This window comes from Gopherus evgoodei, chromosome 23 (assembly GCF_007399415.2).
Source record: "Gopherus evgoodei ecotype Sinaloan lineage chromosome 23, rGopEvg1_v1.p, whole genome shotgun sequence".
Taxonomy (NCBI): domain Eukaryota; kingdom Metazoa; phylum Chordata; order Testudines; family Testudinidae; genus Gopherus; species Gopherus evgoodei.
In genome coordinates, this window is record NC_044344.1 from 15,136,868 (window position 1) to 15,160,960 (window position 24,093).

At 47.5% G+C, this 24,093-nt stretch overlaps 1 protein-coding gene across 3 annotated transcripts in view; it reads right to left on the reverse strand.

Moving 5' to 3' along the window:
• The window catches only part of SCN4A (sodium voltage-gated channel alpha subunit 4), a 176,736-nt gene that overhangs the window by 96,538 nt on the left and 56,105 nt on the right, over nt 1-24,093 (reverse strand). For 2 of the 3 annotated variants that reach the window (XM_030541361.1, XM_030541362.1), the window contains exons 2-5: nt 20,930-21,247; nt 12,238-12,356; nt 992-1,081; nt 78-206 (exon numbers count right to left, since the gene is read on the reverse strand). In XM_030541361.1, the coding sequence (XP_030397221.1) occupies nt 78-206; nt 992-1,081; nt 12,238-12,356; nt 20,930-21,193 (602 nt within the window). In that variant the 5' untranslated portion in view covers nt 21,194-21,247. Of the gene's footprint in view, nt 1-77; nt 207-991; nt 1,082-12,237; nt 12,357-20,929; nt 21,248-23,974; nt 24,061-24,093 lie in introns of those variants that run through there. The other variant, XM_030541363.1, reaches the window with a different exon arrangement.

A 24,093-nucleotide genomic window follows, 5' to 3' on the forward strand; every position in this document is an offset into this window, starting at 1 on the left:
CATCCTATACCAGCAATGTTACAACTTGGTTAGCTAGGCTTCCTGCTTGTGCCATGTCCCTTACTGAGTCTACTTACGCCATAATGATAACACTGAAATCCAGCCAGTTCCATGGGTCGCGTAGGAATGTAAATTGGTCAATGCAAAATCCTCTGGCTACTATCTTTATCATGGACTCAAAGGTGTATATCCCAGTGAAGGTGTATCTGAAAGCAGAAACAGTGACTTACGATAAGTAGACAAGACAAGCAGCTAAAAGGGAAAACTATTCAAGACACTTGCAAAAATGTTGTGTGTATGTGGGAAAAATGGGTCCTGAGACCTTCATGGGAAAGGGTTGGAAAATATGTCTTATCAATCATTTCCCATGGCTGCTGATAGCAGTTGAGCTCTGCTAGCATTAGCAAAATTGGGAGTCTTAATACAGATGGCCGCTCACTACCAACACTGCTTTCAGCACCATGAGCTGGATTTCCAAATGAGCTCAGCATGGTGAGGGCACGCGGGGTCCAGAGTATTAGTGTCACTACTGGGGCCGCTGAGTGTTTTGAAAACTTCAGCCCCTGTTTAGGCACCTAAATGGGAGGCTCTTTGGAAAATCTGACACTGATAGTGGGTGCTGAGCCATGGTAATCTGGCCCCAAATTGTGGGTGCTGAGCCCTCAAAAACCTGCTGCCTCCTCGAAGCCCTGTCTGTCCTGTAGCTGAGCCGCAGTGAGTAGTGGTGGGAGGCTGTTCAGGAATGTGCCTGTGGTTGCAAAGTCTAGAGCTGGACACAAACTTGGGTTTTGAGATCGCAAACATGGCAACAGCTCAGTCTGGTGGTCTCCAAACTACACATGCCCATTTCCCAAGGCCCCTCCACACCTTTCCCTCAGGCCCCTGTCTGATAAGCATGACAGATCTCTGTAAGGAGCAGCCACATAGTGAAGGGGCCACCCTCTCCAGTGCCGTCAGGAGGCCAAGCAGCGATGGGAGGAAACCAACTTACTCCACGTTCTTGGCCCAGGGTGGCGGGTCGCTCATTGCCATGAACACACAGTTGGTCAAAATGGTGATCATGATAAACATGCTGAATAATTTACCACCAGGTCAAGGAAAATCTCTCTGGCGCATCACAGGCTCCCCTCCTCCCCGAGTCCTTGCCAAGGCAGGGCGCAGCGGTAAGAGCACATGCAGCATTTCCCTCCACCCCAGCCCTGGAGTGTGGCTCCCAGAAAAGATGCCTGGCGTTTGTTATTCCTTTCAGAATGACACAGAGATGGAGAAAGCTTAAACTATTCCACCAATGTCCCCTTTCGCTATGGTCACTTCTCTGCATCCAGCCACAGCCTGGAAACTGAGCACAGCACAGCCTGCGCTGAGCCCCAGTCCTTCCCTGCATCCCTCAGCCCTCCTCTACCCCCCCCGACCTCTAGCCACTTTGCAAACAGGATCTTCCCTTTGGTCCCCCACCTCTCTCCCTCGCAACCTGCCCCCACCTATGTCTCCACTGGCCCAGAACCCTGCATATCTCTGATTCTCCCCACTTCTGGGTATTGGGCCCTTCAGGCAGCTGAGACAAGCCCTCACCACAGGCACTAATGGGCCCCTTAAAGAGATGCTTGGGTTCAGCTACAGCTATTTGACTCGAAGCAGGAATGAATTCCTACTGCTGGGTTGCCTGGGAGGTCAGACTGGGTGATCATGGTGGTCCCTTCTGGCCTTAAAACTCTCTGACTCTCCTGGCCAGAGCAGGTGAACACTTCTCTGTTCATATTCTCTTTGTGCTCCCTGCTGCCCTCACTGCTCTAACCTCCCTCGTCCGAGCTCCTCCTTCCCCTGACCCTTCAGCTCTTAGTACACACTGCACCCCCTGGCAGCTGGACTCCCTCCTAGGCAAGGCCAGATTTATACCTTGTGTGCCCCTAGGCAGGGTCTCCATGCCGCTCATGGTGGCTGGGCAGCTGCGTGGGCCCTGGCTCCAAGTTCCCCTGCACCACTTGCAGGGGCTCAGAGCTCCAGGGTCCCCTGCCACCTGCATCTCGCAGTTCCAAGCCCCCTACCGACTGTGGTGACCAGGAGCTGTGGGGTGGCCCCCTGTGGTGGCCGGGAGCTGAGGGGTGGCCCCAGTGCTCGCAGCGGCTCGGAGCTCTAAGCCTCCACTTTTAACTTTTAGGCACCCCACCACCCAGCGCCCCTCTGCCCACAGACCCCCCCCCACTGCCAAACACCCTGAAACACACAAACCTTCTCCACTCCCCACTGCCCAGCATCCCCACTGCCCACTGTCAAACTCACCACTGCCCACCGTCCTCCATCCCATCACTGCCCAGAGCCCCCCCACAAGCCCCTCCAGAGACCCACTCTCCTGTGTCCTGCCCAGGGCCGGCTCCGGGCACCAGCTGAGCAAGCTCGTGCTTGGGGTGGCAGATTCTATGCGGCGGCATTCGGCCCAAACCTAGGGCGGCACAGCCGCTTTTTTGCTGTTGTTTTGGCTGCTCCGGGTGCCCTGTAGGGTTATTTGTTTTGTTTTCCCCTGCTTTGCTGGCCACACAGTTGTTTCTCCCCTCGCCCCCCCCACTTTGTTGCTCCAGCCACGCCGTGTTCACCCCTGCCGTGCCATGTTTCCCCCCTTTGTCGCTCCAGCCACTCCGTTTTTGTGTTGTTCCCCCCCTGCTTTGCTGCTCCAGCCACGCCGTGTTCTCCCCCGCCGCGCTGTGTTCCTTCCCACTTTGCCGCTCCAGCCGCGCCATTTTTGTGTTGTTCCCCCCCCGCTTTGCTGCTCCATTCACGCCGTGTTTCCCCCTCCCTTTGCCACTCCAGCCGTGCCATGTTCCCCCCTCCCTTTGCTGCTTCAGCCGCGCCGTGTTCCCCCCCAGCTTTCCTGCTCCAGCCACACCATTTTTGTGTTGTTCCCCTACCCTTGCCGCTCCAGCCTCGCCATGTTCTCCTCCCTCCTCCCACTTTGCTACAGTGGCCCTGCCCCCCCCTTTTTTTTTTTTGCTTGGGGCAGCAAAAAAAGCCAGAGCCGGCCCTGGTCCTGCCCCCTGGCCACATTCACTGGCCCTGCTGGGAGGTGACCGTGTCCACCAGGTTAAGCGAGGAGCGCTCCAGCAGGGCTATGTGGTGCTGTCTCCCCCTCAGCCAGCACTGCCCCCTGCCAGGACCCGGGAGAGGCAAAAATTGAATTTTTAGGCACCCTTAGAATGCCGGCGGCCCTAGGCACTGTGCCTAATGGGAAATCTGGCCTTGCTCCTAGAGCTCCCTTCCTACCCCTGCACCATCTCTGCTCCCCTTCCTGGCTGGGCCTTGTGGCCTGTTCCCCATCTCTCAGTGTCTCTGTGGCTTCTGATGCTCTCGGTCACTCTCTCCTTCCTTGGCCTCTCCTGGTTCTCTTCCAATGCTCCTTTCACATCCCAGGCCTGGGCTCCCCCTAAAGCTTAGGTCTCTCCAGCTATGTCGCTCAGAGGTATGAAATGTAGTTAAGCCATCCTAGATCCAAGTACAGACAACACTTGACCGATGGAAGAACTCTTCCTTCGCCCTAGCTACCACTTCTCAGGGAGGCGGATGAACTACAGTGACAGGCAAACCCCTCCCGTCGGCATAGTGTCCATGCTACAGCACTATCACAGTATAGGGCAGTATTTCTAATATAGACATGCCCTTGGTATCTCCTTCCATTGTTCCTTGTCCTTTCCCCTCTGCCTATCTGCGGGCGACCCTCTCCCTGTTCCTTCTCCTTGCTTGGGTGACCTAATTCCCCCAGCTATCCCTCTGTAGCAGGGATTCCAAATCCATCTCTCCACCCAGCTCCTCCTTTTCTGTCCAGTCCTGCATCTGGAACCGACACCTCCTTTTAGATGTCCCACCATCTGCTCACACTCACTCTTTGCAAACCTGAGCTCTGTATCTTCCCTCCTGGCTTCTTCCCACCACCTCCCTTCTCCATCCTCTACATCTCCTGGACCTAAGAGATGGTGTTAGCTCTGACTCTGACCCAAGTGACTCCTGCCACTTCCTCCTCTCTCACATCACCTCCCCTCACCCTCCACACTGCTAAAATCCCTCTCTGGCAGCTCATCATCTCTTGCCCCAATCAGTATAATTTTCCTACTCACATCCTGCCCTTACTGCCATGGACAATCTAAATCATTGCTTGTGGCTCTGGCTGAATTACTCACCACTCCCCAGCCCTACCTCACGCTCTTGGGACTCTGGCTTCCTGTCTCTTACTCCTCCATCTTCAAACCTGCAACCCCACCAACAGCTCTATTCTCAGTTTCTCCTGCTCCCCAGCCCCCTCCAACCCTTGAGCACACCTCGGTTTCTCCTCCTCTTGCTTCTCCAGTGGTTTCTGTCTCTCTCTCAGTTTTGTTCCCTGGTTCACACTGTTCCATGTTTGGAGCAGTGCTTCTGGTCCCCCAAGCAACCTCTCTCTCTTTCAAAACCCACCCTAAAGCACTCTCCTGGAAAGGCTTTCTGCCCAGGGCTTCACTCCAAGAATCTCTCCCCACTCTACTTTAGCTGGACTATAGTGATCACGGACACTGGGGGGCCTCACTGCTGGATGCCCCTCAGGAGCTGACTAGGTGCCTGAAGCTGGGCTACCAAGAACAGAGACAGCCAATGTCAATGGGTGCCTCAACTTGTGAAAACTGGGTGGCCTGTACTTAACCACAAGTAAAGGAACATCAACCTCAGGCTGGTGGTGCCCCACCACCCTGCTGGGGGAAGAACCCCCCCAGACACCAAAGTGGGCAGAGCCAGTGGATCGTGCCTGCTCCCCAGAGGTCAAGGCGCAAGACAGGATGTATAAAAGCCCAAATGCATAGTTCAGTTAGTCGGCAGCCACCGGAGAGGCCAGATGCCTATGGCCTGGCTCCAGCTTGGGAGACCCCAGCGATCTGCGGCCAACCCAAGGACTGGCCAGACCAGCCAATGACTAAGGCTGACTAGTGCCTGGAGGAGCCGCCAAGCTTACCTGTCATCAGCTACCCAGAGGAGCTGCCAAGACTACCCCTCGCTAGCTACCCAGAGGAATCCATAGTGCTGGAACCCTCTGAGGACACCACCCAGACCCAGGTACCATACGAGGGGGAGTCTGGAAGTAGCCAAGGGGGCAGCTAAACCTAGTCTGGCTGCAGCACTGTCAGAGCCAATGACAGTGTGTTGCGGCCAGGATCCCCACTGACACAGGAGCGGGTCTTGTGCTGCTGCTAGGGCCCCGGGCTGGGAGGCAGTGGAGTGGGTGGGCCTGCCTCATGGGTGGCAGTCTCCTCCTTCCCCAGGTCACTCTAAGCCAGGGTCTGGGTTTATATTGAACTATTTGCTCAGTCCCTGCCTGAGGGCCTGAGCTCCTGTCTCTTTGTTTGCTGCCCGCCCTGACCCAGGGCCTGGACTTATCTTGTACTGCTGGCCAGGCCCTGCCTCAAGGTCTGGGCAATAGACTGGGTATTCCCCAACCCAGCAAAGAGGATGTAGCGAGGCGGTGTGGTGCCCCACCATCCTGCAGGAGGTCAAGTCCCCTACACTCCCCCACTGCAATTTGAGACCATTGTTCCTTGTTCTGTCATTTGCCACCACTGGGAACAGCCGAGCTCCATCCTTTTTGGAAACCCCCTTCAGGCAATTGAAAGCTGCTTTCAAATCCTGCTTCACTCTTCTCTTCTGCAGTCTAAACAATCCCAGTTACCTCAGCCTCTCCTCATAAGCCATGTGCTCCAGCCCCCAATCATCAAGTGATCCACCCCCTGTTGCCCATTTGCAACTTCTGGCAAACGGAGGCTAAGGACATCATCCCTGCCCAACCTGGCTAATAGCCATTGATGGACCTACCATCCAGGAACTTATCTAGTTCTTTTTTGAACCTTGTTATAGTCTTGGCCTTCACAACATCCTCTGGCAAAGAGTTCCACAGGCTGACTGTGCATTGTGTGAAGAAATACTTCCTTCTGTTTGTGTTAAACCTGCTGCCTATTCATTTTATTTGGTGACCCCTAGATCTTGTGTTATGAGAAGGAGTAAATAACACTTCCTTATTTACTTTCTCCACACCAGTCATGATTTTATAGACCTCAATCATATCCTCCCTTAGTCGTCTCTTTTCCTAGCTGAAAAGTCCCAGTCTTTTTAATGTCTCTTCATATGGAAGCTGTTCTATAGTTGAGTAGTTTTGTATCATCTGCAAATTTTGCCACCTCACTGTTTACCCCTTTTTCCAGATCATTTATGAATATACTGAATAGACTTGTTTATGTTGAGTTTATCAATTAATTCCAAAATCTCCTCTAGTGACACTTCAATCTGTTACAGTTCCTCAGATTTGTCACCTACAAAAGCCAGCTCAGGTTCAGGAATTTCCCTAACATCCTCAGCCGTGGAGACTGAAGCAAAGAATCCATTTAGTTTCTCCGCAATGACTTTATCGTCTTTAAGCGCTCCTTTTGTATTTCGATTGTCAAGGGGCCCCACTGGTTGTGTAAGCAGGCTTCCTGCTTCTGTTGTACTTAAAAAACATTTTGTTATTACCTTTGGAGTGTTTGGCTAGCCGTTCTTCAAACTCCTTTTTGGCTTTTCTTATTACACTCTTGCACTTAATTTGGCAGTGTTTATGCTCCTTTCTATTTGCCTCACTAGGATCTGACTTCCACTTTTTAAAGGAAGTCTTTTTATCTCTCACTGCTTCTTTTACATGGTTGTTAAGCCACGGTGGTTCTTTTTTAGTTCTTTTACTGTGTTTCTTAATTTGGGGTATACATTGAAGTTGGGCCTCTATTATGGTGTCTTTAAAAAGGGCCCATGCAATTTGCAGGGATTCCACTTCAGTCACTGTACCTTTTAACTTTTATTTAACTAACCCACTCATTTTTGTATAGTTCTCTCTTTTGAAATTAAATGCCACAGTGTTGGGCTGTTGAGGTGTTCTTCCCCCCACAGGGATGTTGAATGCTATTGCATTATGGTCACTATTTGCAAGCGGTCCTGCTACAGGTACCTGTTGGACCAGCTCCTGCGCTCCACTCAGGATTAAATCTAGAGTTGCCTCTCCCCTTGTGGATTCCCATACCAGCTGCTCTATGAAGCAGCCATTTAAAGTATCAAGAAATTTTATCTCTGCATTTCATCCTGAAGTGAAATGTTTCCAGTCAATATGGGGATAATTGAAATCCCCCACTATTATTGGGTTCTTAATTCTGATAGCATATCTAATTTCCCTTAGCATTTCATCATCACTATTACTGTCCTGGTCAGGTGGTCGATAATAGATCCCTAAAGTTATATTTTTATTAGAGCATGAAATTTCTATCCATAGCGATTCTACAGAACATGTGGATTCGCTTAAGATTTTTACTTCATTTGAATCTACATTTTCTTTCACATATAGTGCCACTCCTCCCCCTGCATCACCTGTTCTGTCCTTCCGATATATTTTGTACCCCAGAATGATTGTGTCCCATTGATTGCTCTCAGTCCACCAGGTTTCTGTGATGCCTATTATATCAATATCCTTCTTTATCACAAGGCACTCTAGTTCACCCAGCTTATTATTTAGACTTCTAGCACTTGTGTACAAGCACTTTAAAAACTTGTCCCTGTTTATTTGTCTGCCATTTTCTGAAGTGTCAGATTCTTTTTTATGTGATTGTTTATCATCTGATCTGACCCTTACATTATCCTATTTTGTCCTCTGTTCCTGACTATAACCTGGAGATTCCCTATCATCAGACTCTCCCCTAAGAGAAGTCTGTGTCCGATCCACATGCTCCTCTGTAGCAATCGGCTTTCCCCCATCTCCTAGTTTAAAAACTGCTCTACACCCTTTTTGATGTTTAGTGCCAGCAGTCTGGTTCCCCTTTGGTTTAGGTGGAGCTCATCTCTCCTGTATAGGCTCCCCTCATCCCAAAAGTTTCCCCAGTTCCTAATGAACGTAAACCCCTCCTCTCTACACCATCGTCTTATCCACGCATTGAGACTCTGAAGCTCTGCCTGCCTACCTGGCCCTGCGCGTGGAGCTGGGAGCATTTCTGAGAATGCCACCATAGAGCTCCTGGATTTCAGTCTCTTCCCTAGCAGCCTAAATTTGGCCTCCAGGACATCTCTCCTACCCTTCCCTATGTCATTGGTACCTACATGTACCATGCCCACCGGCTCCTTCCCAGCACTGCATATAAGTCTGTCTAGATGCCTCGAGAGATCCACAACCTTCGCACCAGGCAGGCAAGTCACCATACGGTTCTCCCTGTCATCACAAACCCAGCTATCTATGTTTCTAATGATCGAATCTCCCATTACTAACACCTGCCTTTTCCTAGCAACTGGAGTTCCCTCCCCCGGAGAAGTAACAGTGCGAGAGGCAATCCCAGCTCCATCTGGAAGGAGGGTCCCCACTATGGGAAGGTTTCTCTCTGCTCCCATTGACTGTTCTGCTTCCCTGGGTCTTTCATCCTCCTCAACAGCGCAGGGGCTGTCTCACTGGAGGTGGGACAATTCTACAGTGTCCCGGAAAGCCTCATCAACATACCTCTCTGCCTGTCTTGGCATTCACCCAAGAGTTCTGAAAGAACTCAAAAGTGAAGTTGCAGAACTATTAACTATGGTTTGTAACCTGTCTTTTAAATTGGCTTCGGCACCCAATGACTGGAAGTTAGCTAATGTAACGCCAATATTTAAAAAGGGCTCTAGAGGTGATCCCGGTAATTACAGACCGGCAAGTCTAACATCAGTATTGGTTAAATTAGTCGAAACAATAGTTAAGAATAAAATTGTCAGACACATAGAAAAACATAAACTGTTGAGCAATACTCAACATGGTTTCTGTAAAGGGAAATCGTCTCTTACTAATATATTAGAGTTCTTTAAAGGGGTCAACAAACATGTGGACAAGGGGGATCCAGTGGACATAGTGTACTTAGATTTCCAGAAAGCCTTTGACAAGGTCCCTCACCAAAGGCTCTTACGTAAATTAAGCTGTCATGGGATAAAAGGGAAGGTACTTTAATGGATTGAGAACTGGTTAAAAGACAGGGAACAAAGGGTAGGAATTAATGGTAAATTCTCAGAATGGAGAGGGGTAACTAGTGGTGTTCCCCAAGGGTCAGTCCTAGGACCAATCCTATTCAATTTAGTCATAAATGATCTGGAGAAAGGGGTAAACAGTGAGGTGGCAAAGTTAAACTATTCAAGATAGTTAAGACCAAAGCAGATTGTGAAGAACTTCAAAAAGATCTCACAAAACTAAGTGATTGGGCAACAAAATGACAAATGACATTTAATGTGGATAAATATAAAGTAATGCACACTGGGAAAAATAACCCCAACTATACATACAATATGATGGGGACTAATTTAGCTACAACGAGTCAGGAAAAATATCTTGGAGTCATCATCGATAGTTCTCTGAAGATGTCCACACAGTGCGCAGAGGCAGTCAAAAAAGCAAACAGGATGTTAGGAATCATTAAAAAGGGGATAGAGAATAAGACTGAGAATATATTATTGCCCTTATATAAATCCATAGTATCTCGAATACTGTGTACAGATGTGGTCTTCTCACCTCAAAAAAGATATACTGGCACTAGAAAAGGTTCAGAAAAGGGCAACTAAAATGATTAGGGGTTTGGAGAGAGTCCCATATGAGGAAAGATTAAGGAGGCTAGGACTCTTCAGCTTGGAAAAGAGGAGACTAAGGAGGCATATGATAGAGGTATATAAAATCATGAGTGAAGTGGAGAAAGTGGATAAGGAAAAGTTATTTACTTAGTCCCATAATACAAGAACTAGGGGTCACCAAATGAAATTAATAGGAAGCAGGTTTAAAACAAATAAAAGGAATTTCTGCTTCACACAGCGCACAGTCAACTTGTGGAACTCCTTACCTGAGGAGTTGTGAAGGCTGGGACTATAACAATGTTTAAAACGGTACTGGATAAATTCATGGTGGCTTAGTCCATAAATGGCTATTAGCCAGGAAGGGTAAGGAATGGTGTCCCTAGCCTCTGTTCACCAGAGGATGGAGATGGATGGCAGGAGAGAGATCACTTGATCATTGCCTGTTAGGCTCACTCCCTCTGGGGCACCTGACACTGGCCACTGTTGGAAGACAGATACTGGGCTAGATGGACCTTTGTTCTGACCCGGTATAGCCATTCTTATATTCTTATGTTTTTATGCCCCACTCCAAAGTACAAGGATTAAGAACAGCTGAGGGAGGCTGGCGAGGTAGTTGGCCCAAGTGTGGTTGGCTTAATCAGGCCACAGCTGGCCTGGATAAAAGGGCTGTGAGGCCAATAGACAGAAGTCCCATTCTATCCCTGGAGTGGGAAGAGCCTGGCTGCCTGGGAGCAAGGTACTTGAAGTGGAGCAGTGCCAGGGAAGGGCAAAGGGAGCTGGGAGATCAGCCTGGTAAACCCGCAGGCTGCAGACCTTGTTAAAGGCCCAAGGCAGGTACTGGGGCTAAAGAGGTGTAGCCTGGGATTAGGCAGAGGCATGTGGTCCAACCCCCTTGCCAATGATGAGTGGCCATTACAGACTGCAGTCTGTCCCAGTGAACGGAGGCTAGATGATGACTGGCAGTAGCCACTGAGGCAAGGTGGGCTTAGAGGGTCGGGGGTTCCCCTGGGAGGGGAGATCCACAGCGTGGAGGTACTACTGGGGCAGAACCCAGAGGTAAAGGAACACTGGGGTCCGGGAGGGACACGGAGCCTGAGATAGGCGAGACACCAGCCAGCAGAGGGAGCTCTGGAGCCGGAGTTGAGCTAATTCCCAAGATGACCAGCAAGAGGCGCCTCACTGGCGAGTCTCGCTGTGCTACAGACTAGTCCTAGTACAGACCCCTGGGGGACACCGCTATTTACCTCTCTCCATTCTGAAAACTGAACATATATTTGTTTCCTATCTTTTAACCAGTTACTAATGTATGAGAGGACCTTCCCTCTTATCCCATGACAGCTTACTTCGCTTAAGAGCCTTTGGTGAGGGACTTTGTCAAAGGCTTTCTGAAAATCTAAGTACATTATATCTACTGGATCCTCCTTTCCCACATGATTGTTGACCCCCCTTAAGGGTTAAAATCCGTGTGCATTTTATATAACAACCTGGTATATGGATTGTGCCAGTTCTTTCTCAGACCCAAAGTCCAGAGTTTGGTCAAGAGACCAGAGGCCTAGCAAATAGTGATTAGCTAAGAGAAAGCTGGGTAAACAGATAATCTTGTTTTGCTAAAATAGGCCTGGTCAGCAAATTGCCAGATATGGGAGCTAAGAACTAAATAATTGTGTCTTATTCAGAGTTTCAAACTGAACAAAAGATCCCTGTTCCTATTGTGTCAGTCTCTTCTGTAGGGAACGTTCTTCCCACAGATCCAACCTTGAGTTTATGAAAAGTTGGCACATGTCAATATAAGATATGGCAGCCTCCCACCTCCCTTCCCAAGGACCAGTGCCTATCTTAAAACATAAAGAGGACAATCTTTATTGCCATATACTTTCACTGTTTCTTTGCTTTAACCCTTAGGAATGTACCCATTGGACAATCAAAGGAGTTGCTCCATTCCAAGGGACCCCAAATCAGAATTCAACATATATATTTTGTACTAATAACATTTTATCAAAGTATTAATTAAATGTTAACTTGAGATCATGGGCAGAGACTTTATGTAACCTTTTAACCATTGGCTAATGTGCTATCTTATCTTGCTGCAAAACCTATCCCAGGGTGTGGAACTGCCTACCCCGTCACTTTCCCCCACCCATGGAAAATCTATATATTCTATTGTAATCCATTGTTTGACAATGTCTCTGAGCCTAATAAGCCAGGTGACACTCTGCCAGCGCTGTGTGTAATAAATGCCTATGCTTGACCTCTACACGGTGTGGATTTATGTCCTTCACCCCTCAAATAATTCTAGTAGATTGGTGAGGCATGATTTCCCTTTACAAAAACCATGTTGACTTTTCCCACAAATTATGTAAATCTATGTGTCTGACAATTTTGTTCTTTACTATAGGTTCAACCAGTTTGCCTGGTACTGAAGTCTAGGCTTACCGGCCTGTAATTGCCAGGATCGAGGCAATCCTGGATGGATGGTGTCACGTTAGCTACTCTCCAGTCATCTGGTACAGGAGCTGATTTAAGTGATAGGTTACATACCACAGTTAGTAGTTCTGCAATTTCATATCTGAGTTCCTTCAGAACTCTTGGGTGAATCTTATCTGGGCCTAGTGACTTACTACTGTTTAATTTATGAAAGGATATGAATGTATAAGCACTTTGATGGCACCCCTCCTGAGGGGATTGAAGGGTCCCAGCATGTATAGGGCCGGGGTTGTGCTGAACCGGAAGATTGCTTTTCCTTTGTTTAGGACGATGAATGTCTGAAAAAGAGAGAAGGAAGATTCATTATTCCCTTCTCACAACACACACACAAGCCAATCAAACAAAAACATAAGGCTATCCTAAGCAGAGATTTTATGTCTAAAATTACATCAACAGCTCCATGAATCTCACTATGGACTATGCTATTGCTAATACATTTCACTGGATGGTGCTCAGATCCTAGGTGATAAGCAGAAGGATAAAACCTTAAGATAGAATGCTAGATGTTGGTGGATATCTGAATGATCGGCGTATAGCTTTAGCTTCAACTGATTGTTAACATGGATTCTAGTGGTGTCATCTATAAGTCATGTAAAAATCAAGTTTCCACAATAGCTTCATGTTTTAGGACTGGGATAGGCAACCTATGGCACAGGAGCTGAAGGAGGCATGCAAGCTGATTTTCAGTGGCACTCGCACTGCCTGGGTCCTGGCCACTGGTCTGGGGGGCTCTGCATTTTAATTTAATTTTAAATTAAGCTTCTTAAACTTTTTAAAAACCTTATTTACTTTACAAACAACAGTAGTTTAGTTATATATTATAGCCTTATAGAAAGAGACCTTCTAAAAATGTTAACGTATTACTGGCATGTGAAACCTTAAATTAGAGTGAATAAATGAAGATTCGGCACAGCAATTCCGAAAGGTTGCTGACCCCTGTTTTAGGATGTTCATAATTTTTGAGATCTCCAGAGATGAAATTTTTCATACTTGGTCTCTTTTTAAACAAGAATATTGGCTCATGCTAATGAGAATCAATGGTAATGCCTGTTGCTTAAGCAGGGCTATATTAGCATAATTTAACTGGTATTGAGTAGTTCAAATGTCAAACTGCTTCTACTGTGAAAAATGTTTTTATATAAAAAATATTGAGGAAGTTTCCACATTTATTATGTCTCAATGATGCCAGTTCAAATGAGCTGTTTACATATTAAAAGTTGTTGTTTTTTCTAGCTGCCAGCCTTGCAAACTCAACCTGGGATCTGAGAGTCAAGCTGTGTTCTTCAGGGGCCACTCTAGCTTTAAGCAAACTAAGCAGTTGCCCAGGGTGGCAGATTTTTGGAAGAAGTGATTTTTTGAGCAGCGTTCGGGTAGTGTGCTCCTGGCCACAACACTCTCTCAAATTTGGCCCAGATGCTCCTCTATAATGGCGGCAGGGAAGGTTGAGAGGCCAAGGGCAGCACCTGTGTCCTCCCCTCCCACTTTCTTCAGGTTCTTAAAAGTGAGGGGGGGCAGTGGCCCTTGGTGCCCCCTGACACCAGTGCCTACAAAGAGGGGGGTTGCACACAGAAGTTTTGCCTAGGGTGGCAGATTGTCTTGAGTGGTCTCTGGGGTTCCTTCCGTCTTGCTCATCACCTCCAGTAATAAAGAATGTGTGCATCAAATTCCACTGTCAGTGACATCTGTGCACCTTGTTAGCCTCCCGGGCATCTATTTCCCATGAAGGACAATATAATAGCATGTCAGTTTTCCTACAACCCAGATGCAGGTGGGTAGCACCTTACTGTGCTGGAGGCTACTCAGTGTGTGCCAGGCAAGGAGAACCCATGAAAATCATTCACAGAACTGGTCAAATATCAGAAAAAACTAGTCATAGATTTTAAGGCCAGATGGGATCATTATGACCCTCTAGTCTGACCTCCTGCTGGACACAGGCCAGAGAACCTCGCCCAGTAATTTTTTCAGCAAGCCCATAACTTCTGTCTGAGCTATTCATGGAAGTCTGGCATGTAAATAGGGAAGTTTATGGAAGATGACACCAGCAGCGGTAGAATCTGGAGTGGCAGCAGCAGAATAAGGGGTAAAGTCATAGCCTCAGGAGCCTGCTCCAGGTCTCAGATCTTCACTGTTAATTTTTGGTGGAGCAGAACATTGTGTGAAGGTGAAGGGCAGGAGCTGGTTACTGGGACAGCCGTTAGGATCCTGCTGGGCGTTAGGAGCAGAGGTGGATTAAGATCTCCTGGGGCCCTGTGCCAGAGCAAGTGGGCGGGCCCCGGTGCTGAAACCTTTTCCCTGCCCCTTCCACCTGCGGCCCCACCCCCGTTCCTCCCCTTCCACTGATGGCTCTGCCCACAGCCCCACCCCTTTCTGCCCCTTCCCCTGGGGCCTGGCCCTGTTCCACCCATGGCCCCATCCCATTCTGCCCCTTCTCCCACAGCCCTGTCCCCACTCTACCCCTTTCCCTTGTGGCCCCAGCCCCGTTTTGCCCATAGTCCCTCCTCATTCTGCCCCCCTCGCAGCCCCACCCCCCATTCACTCCTTTCTGCCCCCCTGCACTGCGGGTCCTGAGACTGGAGAAGCTCTGTCCCCCCACCAGGGCCCTGAGGCTACAACTGGGGTCCGGGTGCTGGGGCTTCCCCTTCCCACCCCATGGCTTCTGCGAGGGCTCCGGGCTTCTGCTATCCCATGGCATATTTCTGCTGGGGTGCCCATTTTTTCGGGGCCCCTGGGCACAGACCCCGTGGACCCATTGGATAATCCACCACTGGACAGGAGGGCCTGTGATGCTGGCAGGCCAGGCACCAGCTCTTGCCAAAGCGTTAGGCCTCAGCTGAGCACTGACAAATTCATTGGTGGAAACCAGTCTGTTTCTCCTGTGTGTTAGGGCTTGTCTACACTGGCACTTTCCAGCGCTGCAACTTTCTCACTCAGGGCTGTGAAAAAACACACCCTGAGCACAGCAAGTTTTAGCGCTGGAAAGTGCCAGTGTAAACAGTGCCCCAGTGCTGGTAGCTACATCCCAATGGAGGTGGTTCTTTCAGAGTGCTGGGAGAGTGCAGTGGCAGCGCTTTAACATTACCATGTAGACTAGCCCTTCGTGTGGTTGAGATGGGTATTGCTGGATTTATAACCACGTGTTTAGTGTTTAGACTGTCTGAAATGCTAGTAAGCTGCTGCATGCATCAGTCTCACTTCCAATTTCTTTACCACATGCTCAGGGATGGCTCTAGGCACCAGCAAACCAAGGCAGTTGCACTCCCAGAGGTTGTTTTTTTTGCTTGGGGTGGCAAAAAATCTAGAGCTGGCCCTGCACATGCTATGCAGCAATATTTAACATTTTGCTTTGCCACTGTAAAGAATGTTTGCTGTGAAACTGTGAACTCAGCGATGAGAGATCATTTCCTCCTCATCAAGAAGGCTGATCAAAACTAAATGGGCCATTATGGGACATTACAATACAAAGACTTTGTTAATTGCCCCCTTACATGCAGGAAGAGGCTATGTAAAAAAGGGCTCATCCCATCAGCTTGAATTTTGGAAGAAGGGAAATAAAAATAGCTGACCAAGAAAATGTATCATTTCTTTTGCTTCTTGGAGTCTCACAGGGCTGGAGCTACAAACCAGAAGCAGAGATCCCCAGGGTCAATCTGGGTTAGCCCTAAAAGACATTCACTGCTGACAGGTTTCAGAGTAGCAGCGGTGTTAGTCTGTATCAACAAAAAGAACGAGCAGCACTTGTGGCACCTTAGAGACTAACAAATTTATTTGAGCCAGGGCCGCCCGGGGGGGGGGGGGGGGGACAAGTGGGGCAATTTGCTCCAGGCCCTGGGCCCTGCGAGCCACTCCGGGTTTTCGGTGGTACTTCAGCAGCGGGACCTTCACTCACTCCGGGTCTTCGGCGGTGGGTCCTTCAGTGTAGCCAAAGACTCCGAGTGAGTGAAGGACCCGCCGCTGAAGTGCTGCCGAAGCCTCAGAGTGCTGCCCGGTGAGTACAAGCACCACAAGCGGCGGGAAAAAAAGAAGGAAGAAAAAGGGGGAAAAAAGCCACTATTGGCAACATTTAGGCTGCTCTACTGCCGCTTCAATGGATCATGCGGTGTGGTCTGGATGAAAGCTGGAGGCATGTAGGGAAGTATAGTGGTCAGTAAGTTTCTGGTATAGGGTGGTGTTTATGTGACCATTGCTTATTAGCACTGTAGTGTTCAGAAAGTGGAGCTCTTGTGTGGACTGGTCCAGGCTGAGGTTGATGATGGGATGGAAATTGTTGAAATCATGGTGGAATTCCTCAAGGGTTTCTTTTCCATGGGTCCAGATGATGATGTTATCAATGTAGTGCAAGTAGAGTAGGGACATTAGGGGACTAGAGCTGAGGAAGCGTTGTTCTAAGTCAGCCATAAAACTGTTGGCATATTGAGGGGCCATGTGAGTACCCATAGCAGTGCCGCTGACCTGAACTTATAAGTTGTTCCCAAATGTGAAATAGTTATGAGTGAGGACAAAGTCACAAAGTTCAGTCACCAGGTTTGCTGCGACTTTATCGGAGATACTGTTCTTGATGGCTTGTAGTCCATCTTTGTGTGAAATGTTGGTATAGAGGGCTTCTACCTCCATAGTGGCCAGGATGGCATTTTCTGGAAGATCACCAAAGGATTGTAGTTTCCTCAGGAAGTCAGTGGTGTCTTGAGGATAGCTAGGAGTGCTAGTAGCATAGGGCCTGAGGAGAGAGTCTACATAGCCAGATAATCCTGCTGCCAGGGTGCCAATGCCTCAGATGATGGAGCGTCCAGGATTTCCAGGTTTATGGATCTTGGGTAACAGATAGAATACTCTTGGTCGGGGTTCTAGGGGTGTGTTTGTGCAGAGGGGCTGAGTGGACCATTAAGAGGGTTGGGAGAAAATCATACAAGATGGAAGGGGCAAAAATACCTTGTGCCCAGTTGTCTTCCCACCAGTATCTTTTGTCTATGTGGTGCGATGTTGTTACACTTGGGAGCTCCCAGGGAACAAGGGCCCTGACATACTATAGATCTGTAAAGTGCCTAGAACACTGAGAGCTCTAAATTAAAGCTAGGGCTGGTCAGACATTTTCCATCTAAACTGCTTCTAGATGGAAAATTGGGTCTTCAACAAAATGATTTTTTTTTTCATAACAAGTGTCCACTTCAGTGGAAAATTTTGACTTTTTTCTAAAAAACCAAGCATACAGAAACTGAAAAGTTAATATCCAAAATTTGCCACAATGCTTCATGGGAGTTGTAGTCCAGGTGCTTCATACCCCAATTCTGCCCTATAAGCCAGGCTTCCTAGTCGGACTTCATCTCCCATGATGCACTGAAGTCACTCAGCAAGATGGGAGTCAATTGCTGACAAAAACTATATATAAGAACAATTCTGCCTTATTTTCAGGAGATGGTGTAAATATTGCACCATTCACTGTTAGCTGCTATTTCCTGTCACAATTTAGAGGATCCATTTGGAGATGCGGCTAAAAGTGTGGTTGCTTCTTCAAAGCAGATCTAAATTCCTTTGCTGTGGAGATCCAGTCGGATATTTCAGGAGGTCTCCCATAAACTTTTCCAGAGTTTCTTGATTTTATCCTGGGTCAGACACATTACAAATCAGCCTCACTCCTGCTGTTTCTTCCCTTCTGGTCATAAAACCGAGAAATGCAAAGAAACTAGCCACACCATATGCCACACAAATCAGTTAAGGGAACTTACTAAAACAAGATGCTATGGCTTAAGAGATGGCTCAGAGAACATGCTGTGATGGGTGCTGGAGAATGTGCCACAGAACATAGAGAACGTACCAAACCATGCCAAACTAAGGGAATTCTCCTCTCTATAGAATTAATTAAAAATTCCTTGGACTCTTCAGAAAATATTCTGAATGCAAGGGACCGTGTCCAGAAAGTCCAGTTCACTCAGCATCACTAAGAACACCCACAAGCAAACAGCAGAACTATCCTACAGCTCTATGAGAAACTCAGAAACTACACCAGCCCTATGGATTTGATCGCATGTGGAACAGGCCTTTATACAAGATGTAGTATTGAGCAAGTGATGGACAAATGGGCAGTTTCCTTTAGGTGGGGAAAAGCTGATGATATTCACCATGATTTTATCGTGACTCTCACAATATTTGATGTTTTACTTCACTCCTCAGCTCCTGAAGACAGTCATGGGAGAATCTAGCCCTCATGGCTGCAGAGAAAAGCTTGAAAATATGACACAAATGCACCCCAAAATGCTCAAAAACCAGACGGCAACGAAAAAGACCCCAGATTTAGTATATATTTTTTAAATCTCATGATTTTTTTCAGTCCTGAATCACATTTTTTGAAAGTCTAGCAACTTAGGACTTCAAATATTTTCAGTCTGTCTAGGGGCCTGCCTGGACTTTGGCATAAGTTAGAGCCTCAAAACATCTCTAGCTCATGTTCTGGCTAAAATGTCTTAGAAAAATTGGGAGTGCGGCACACAGCACACACCCCATGCCAAGAGTGGGACTTGGGAAGGAATCGGGGGAATGGTTTGGGGGTTTTGTTGCATTCTGCAGTGTTCTGCAAAAGAGTCTTGATGAATAAATAGCCACGGCTCTGCCTTGTATGCCAGAATACTCTGCAGCCAAACAAAGGAAAAATTGATAACATTATTTATTTCCAGTTGTGCCCAAGATGTGCTTTCTAATCCGAAAAGAAGGTAGATCCCTGCCCAAGTTTGCTATCTAAAGACAAACAGACACAGTCAAGGGAAGGAGGACAACGTTAAGATATGGCCAAGACAAGGTCAAGAGAAGCATTAGCTACAATGTTTCAATGGCGTGAAGTGTGTGGAAATCATTTTGTGGGAGAGACGCTCAAGACAACAATTAGTTGCCATGGTTTTTGAGTTTAAAGTTGAAGAGAATTACAGAGATGAGGCAGTAGTCGAAGAGTTCAAGCTGACAGCAGAGCAGAGACTCTGAGAATAGGGAATCTGGAGAATGCTTACATTGCAAAGGAAAGGAGCCGGAGGTCAGCATAAAAGATCTGGAACCAGCGGAAATGGGAGAAGAAGAGTCCAATGTCTCACCTGCTCCCTTGGGAATGATTGGAGGTGTGAGATGTGTAATAATGAAAAACACCATGATTGTGCACAGTTGACAGGGCTGTGTCAGCTGGGGGTGGGGGTGCCATGTTTCTGTGAGTGCAAGGACATGGGGAAAGAGTTGAAAGTGCTGTGAGAGTGGTGGTTCTTTTCAAGATAGCATGGACAGAGCAGGGGTAGCAGGAAAAGCTGAATGGTCCTGACTCATGATCTTTGAAAGTCTGTCTGGCAATACTGGAGAACGGAGGAGTTACCCAGCCTGCACCTTCTCCATGGTGGGATGAGATGTTATGTGGGGGGCAAAAGTTCCATTCTAGAGGTGCCATATGATAATCTAGAACTGATTAAAAGTATTATGTGCTGGCACAGATGGAAGTTTATAGTTAAATTAGCTCATTCAGTGACCCCATCACTGTTACATGGATGGATGGTTGGTGAAGCCTTGGAGAGGTAGCCAGACGTACAAGGGCTCATCCAAACGTAGAGCGAGTTGAAAAAATGTTGACATAACAGTTTTCCACTGAAAAATGTAGTTTTGTCAACATTCTAATGTGTTGTGGGAATGTGTTGGTTTTAACAAAAATTTTGATGTGAAAGAGTCAATATTTTGTTTCAAAGGTGTCCTATTTATTTATTTCATTTAGATTATTTATACAATAGTAAAATAATAATTGTAATATTATATTTATATATATTTAATGTTGTGTTTATATAATATAAATTAAAATGAAATGAAAAGTTTCAACACCATTGAAATGGAATGTTTTGGTGGTCCTGAATCAAATTGTTTTTGCAATTTTTGGTTCATGGAAAACTTTCAAGTTCTGACTTTTTGTTCTGATCCAGAACAACATTTTTGGTAAATGTCTTGATTTCCTGCAGAAGGGAAATTCCAGTTTGTGACCAGCTCTTTCCAAAGCCTTGTCATTACTCAGACTCTTACCCCCATCCATGGCATCAGCTTGTGCCCCTGCTCACATTTTTGAGGCATCCCCAATCCAATGGGCAGCTTCAAAACAACCTTGTAGGAGCTCAGTGGTGAGATGCATGCAGCAGGCTCAGAACACGTGATGGGGGAGCTCCCAGCAGCTAGATTTCCAGTGCCAGGCACTGATTCCATGAGAGCCCCTGAAGATTATGTGGAGTGACCTAGAGCAAATGCCTATCAACTTTGCCTGCTCCAGAAGGTGGAAATGTGGCAGAAAAGGCACAAATCAGATTCTGCCATTTAGAGATGGGGCCATGGTGCAAACTTTGGATTTGGACCCGGGTTTGGATTCTGGATGTCCCAAAGCTCTGTGGTTTTGGGAGCAGGGCCGGCTCTAGGCACCAGGAAATCAAGCACCTACATGGGGCAGCACAATTTCAAGGTTGGCATTCTGGCAGCCTTTTTTTCTCTTCAGCAGTTGCGCTCCTGGAGGACTTTTTTTTTTTTGCTTGAGGAGGCAAAAAACCTAGAGCTGGCCCTGTTTGGGAGCTGGGATTTTGGGTTAATCCACAGCAAAGAGCCATTGGCAGGATTTGGCTCCATTCTGGGTTTGGGGGAGAGCTGGGCAAATAATGAATTTTTTGGATCGCTGGCAATTCACAAAAGTAATTTTTTAAAAAGTTTCATTTCAGGCTGTTCCATCTTTTACAGATAAACAGTTACCAGGGCTTGGCAGCCCCTGGCCTGAGCAGTTTGGGTAGGACCCATCTCTCTGAGAAGGTGACTGTCTGTCCCACAGCCCTTTCTCAGCAGGGTCTGGCTCCTACTTTCGTACCTTTTTATCACTGTAGAAGGGGTCTAGGTCTTCCAAGGGCACCCCAATGAGTTCTGGAGGCAGGTCCCCATAAATGCGTGGGAGGGGTTTCCCAGCTTCCAAATTGCTGCTGGCCTTCAGCTCTTCTTCCTCAAGCACTTCCACATGCTGCCGTTTGATGTTGAGTGCTTCCGCCTCAGCAATCCGCTGCTCTATGGCAGCGAGGGACTCACGGGTGAACGGGCGCAGATTATCGGGACCGGGTACATGTGGCGGGATTGCCATCTTCTCATTCTGCTCTCAGAAACCCTCTGCCTGGCCTCTTGGGAAGGGGAAAACCTGAAACGACAGAAAGGAACAGGTCTGTTTCACACTACATCAATTTCACGTGCAGCTGAGTTTCCTCCTTCTCGGATGTGATCCAGAATGTGATGTTCTTGTTTCCTTGAGGCGTGTGACTGCCGCCGAGTGCTGATTTCGAATCCTACCAGAGCATGTAACTGACAGCAGAATCCAGCTGCTAGTTCTGCACTATCATAGATCTATGGTCAGTAACATGATGTACTATGCACTCTTACATCTGCGTAACTGGTTAGTGTACATTCTGTGTCCCTCTCTGTGCCCAATCCACAGAGGATAAGAGTCTGTTACCACTCCATTTAGTGAGCATGGCTTTTTTGCTCCACCTGTAGCACCTCAGGCTTTAGTTCTAGAGATCCCCAGTTCAATCCTTGGTCTGTCAGCCTAGCTGGCAACCATCATACATGCATTTCCTCAAGGCGCTCTAGGAGTTGATCTGCTAATGATCTCTGGAATCAACTTGGACATTTATAAATAAATCTTTAAAACTGAGATCAATATGTTAAATAAACCACTCCCAACATCTGTCCCTGCCTCCTCCTTTCCCCTCACTCAATACACTGCCAGCTGCCATGACCCTTGGACTTAGCTTTCAGTCCTTGTGGCACTGTTCAGATCCAAGTTATTGTTGTTTATATATTAGGGAACTAGACCTCAATCAAGGATCAGCACCCCACGATACCAGGCACTGCACAGATACATAACAAACACAGACCCTGCTTCGGGCTGGATCCCGCAGGCACATAGGTGGAGACACACAGATTCATAGATCCCAGGGCCAGAAAGGAGCGCTGTGATCATCTTGTCTGACTTCCTGTATAACACAGGCCTCAGAACTTTGCGAGAATAATTCCCAGAGCAGATCTTTCAGAAAAAATCTAGTCTTGACTTTAAAATTGCCAGTGACAGTGAATCCACCACAACCCTTGGGAAATTGTTCCAATGGTTAATTACCCTCCCTGTTAAACATTTACACCTTATTTCCAGTCTGAATCTATCTAGCTTCAACTTCCAGCCACTGGATTGTGTTAGACCTTCCTCTGCTACATTGAAGAACCCCTTATTAAATATTTGTTCCCCATGTAGATATTTACAAACTGAAATCAAGTCACCTGGTAGCCTGCTCTTTGTTAAGCTAAATAGATTGAGTTCTTCGGGTAAATAAAAGATCTGTGGCATGGCTGCGGCTGGCCTGAGTCAGTTGGCTCAGGCTGTGGGGCTAAACATTGCAGTGTAGGTATGCAGGCTCAGGCTGGAGCCCTGGCACTGGGCCCCTCCTCCCTTGCAAGGTCTCAAAGTTCAGGCTCTGGTCCAAGCCCAAACATCTACATCACAATTAAACAGCCCCATAACCTGATCCCCATGAGTCCAAGTCAGCTGACCCAGGCCATCCGAGGGTATTTAATCGATGTGTAGACATATCCCTTGAGTCTGTTACTACAAGGCAGGTTTTCTAATCCTTCAATCATTCTCATGGCTCTTCTCTGAACCCCTTCCAATCTATCAACATCCCTCTTGAATTGTGAGTTAACAATATATTCAAGATGATGAACAATGAAATGAACAGGCTGGTCCCAGCTGGTCAATGAACAAACATGGCCGGAAAGATCTTGTTTGAGATCATCAAGCTAAAGATCTATGGTGTTTGTTTTATGACACCCTGCCCGTCCTGTGCTTTCTGCACACGCGGTTAGAAATAAAGACAACAATTAGCAGCAATATCCCGCTTTACCAAACACTTCCAAATCTCTGCATGGCTGTGTGGTCCAGCCCCACCCAACTAGCCACTTCCCCACGCCCTCTGCGAGGCTGGGATCTGCAACGCGTGAATCGAAGGTCAATGGGTTCAGACTCTGATGACCAATGAGAAAAGACCAGTCAAGGAGCCCACATACATCCTTCTTCCAGCCCCTTCACACTATTACCTCATGTGTATCTACCACTATAACTGCGTCCCGAATCATTTATTTTGACCGCCTTCCCTTCAGTCACCTGTTCTATAGTATTCACTTAAAAAAGCTGAGCAAGTTCTCCTGACGTGGTGTCGTCTTTACAAGCCATCAGCCTCTTGGTGTTTGCAGCCCCCCACCCCACCATCTGCTCCATTATTTTATAGTGATGTTAGATGACACAGCCCATATGCCGCTTCGGAGTGCTCTGCTCCAAGGACAGCAGGATATGCAGCCACCTGCTCTGGGGGCTAGGAGACCAGATCCCAGGGATCCTGCAAAAGCCAGAGAATTTCAAAGATGGGCTTATGGATTCATGTCTTGAAGACTAAAGCACAAGTGCAAACTGGGAACTAGGAAACACCCACTGCTCCGCTTTGACCTCAGCAGGCAACTGTAAAATGACCTTCTGCTTAGCAAGAGGGTGTTTACCACCCTGTAGCTTCCCCTGGAGGGAGAAGGCAATCTGAGACCACTTCACCCGCCTGCAACCCCCTTGTCTGGTGAAGCAGAGAGAGGCCAGGTTTCAAGGCATATTCTGAAAGGGGAACAGAGCTGTTTACTCCTTCCCCAGTGCTGCCTCTGATATGTTAAATCAGGTCCCTGAATTCTGCCCTGGGATGGGAGTGCTGTGGTCTGCCCATTTCAGCTGAATTGCTTCCATTTTGTGCTCTGCAAATTGTGCATAGAAACAACGAAGTACCATACAGGAAGGGAGTTTTAACAAGGAGGGTAACTGACCACTGGAACAACTCACCTAGAGATGTGGTGGATCCTCCATCACTTGTACCTAGCCTGATGTGATGATGCAAGATCAGAAGTACTAACTCTTAAACTGCCACCTAGGCTTTGGAGTAGGACAGCGTTAAGCTACTG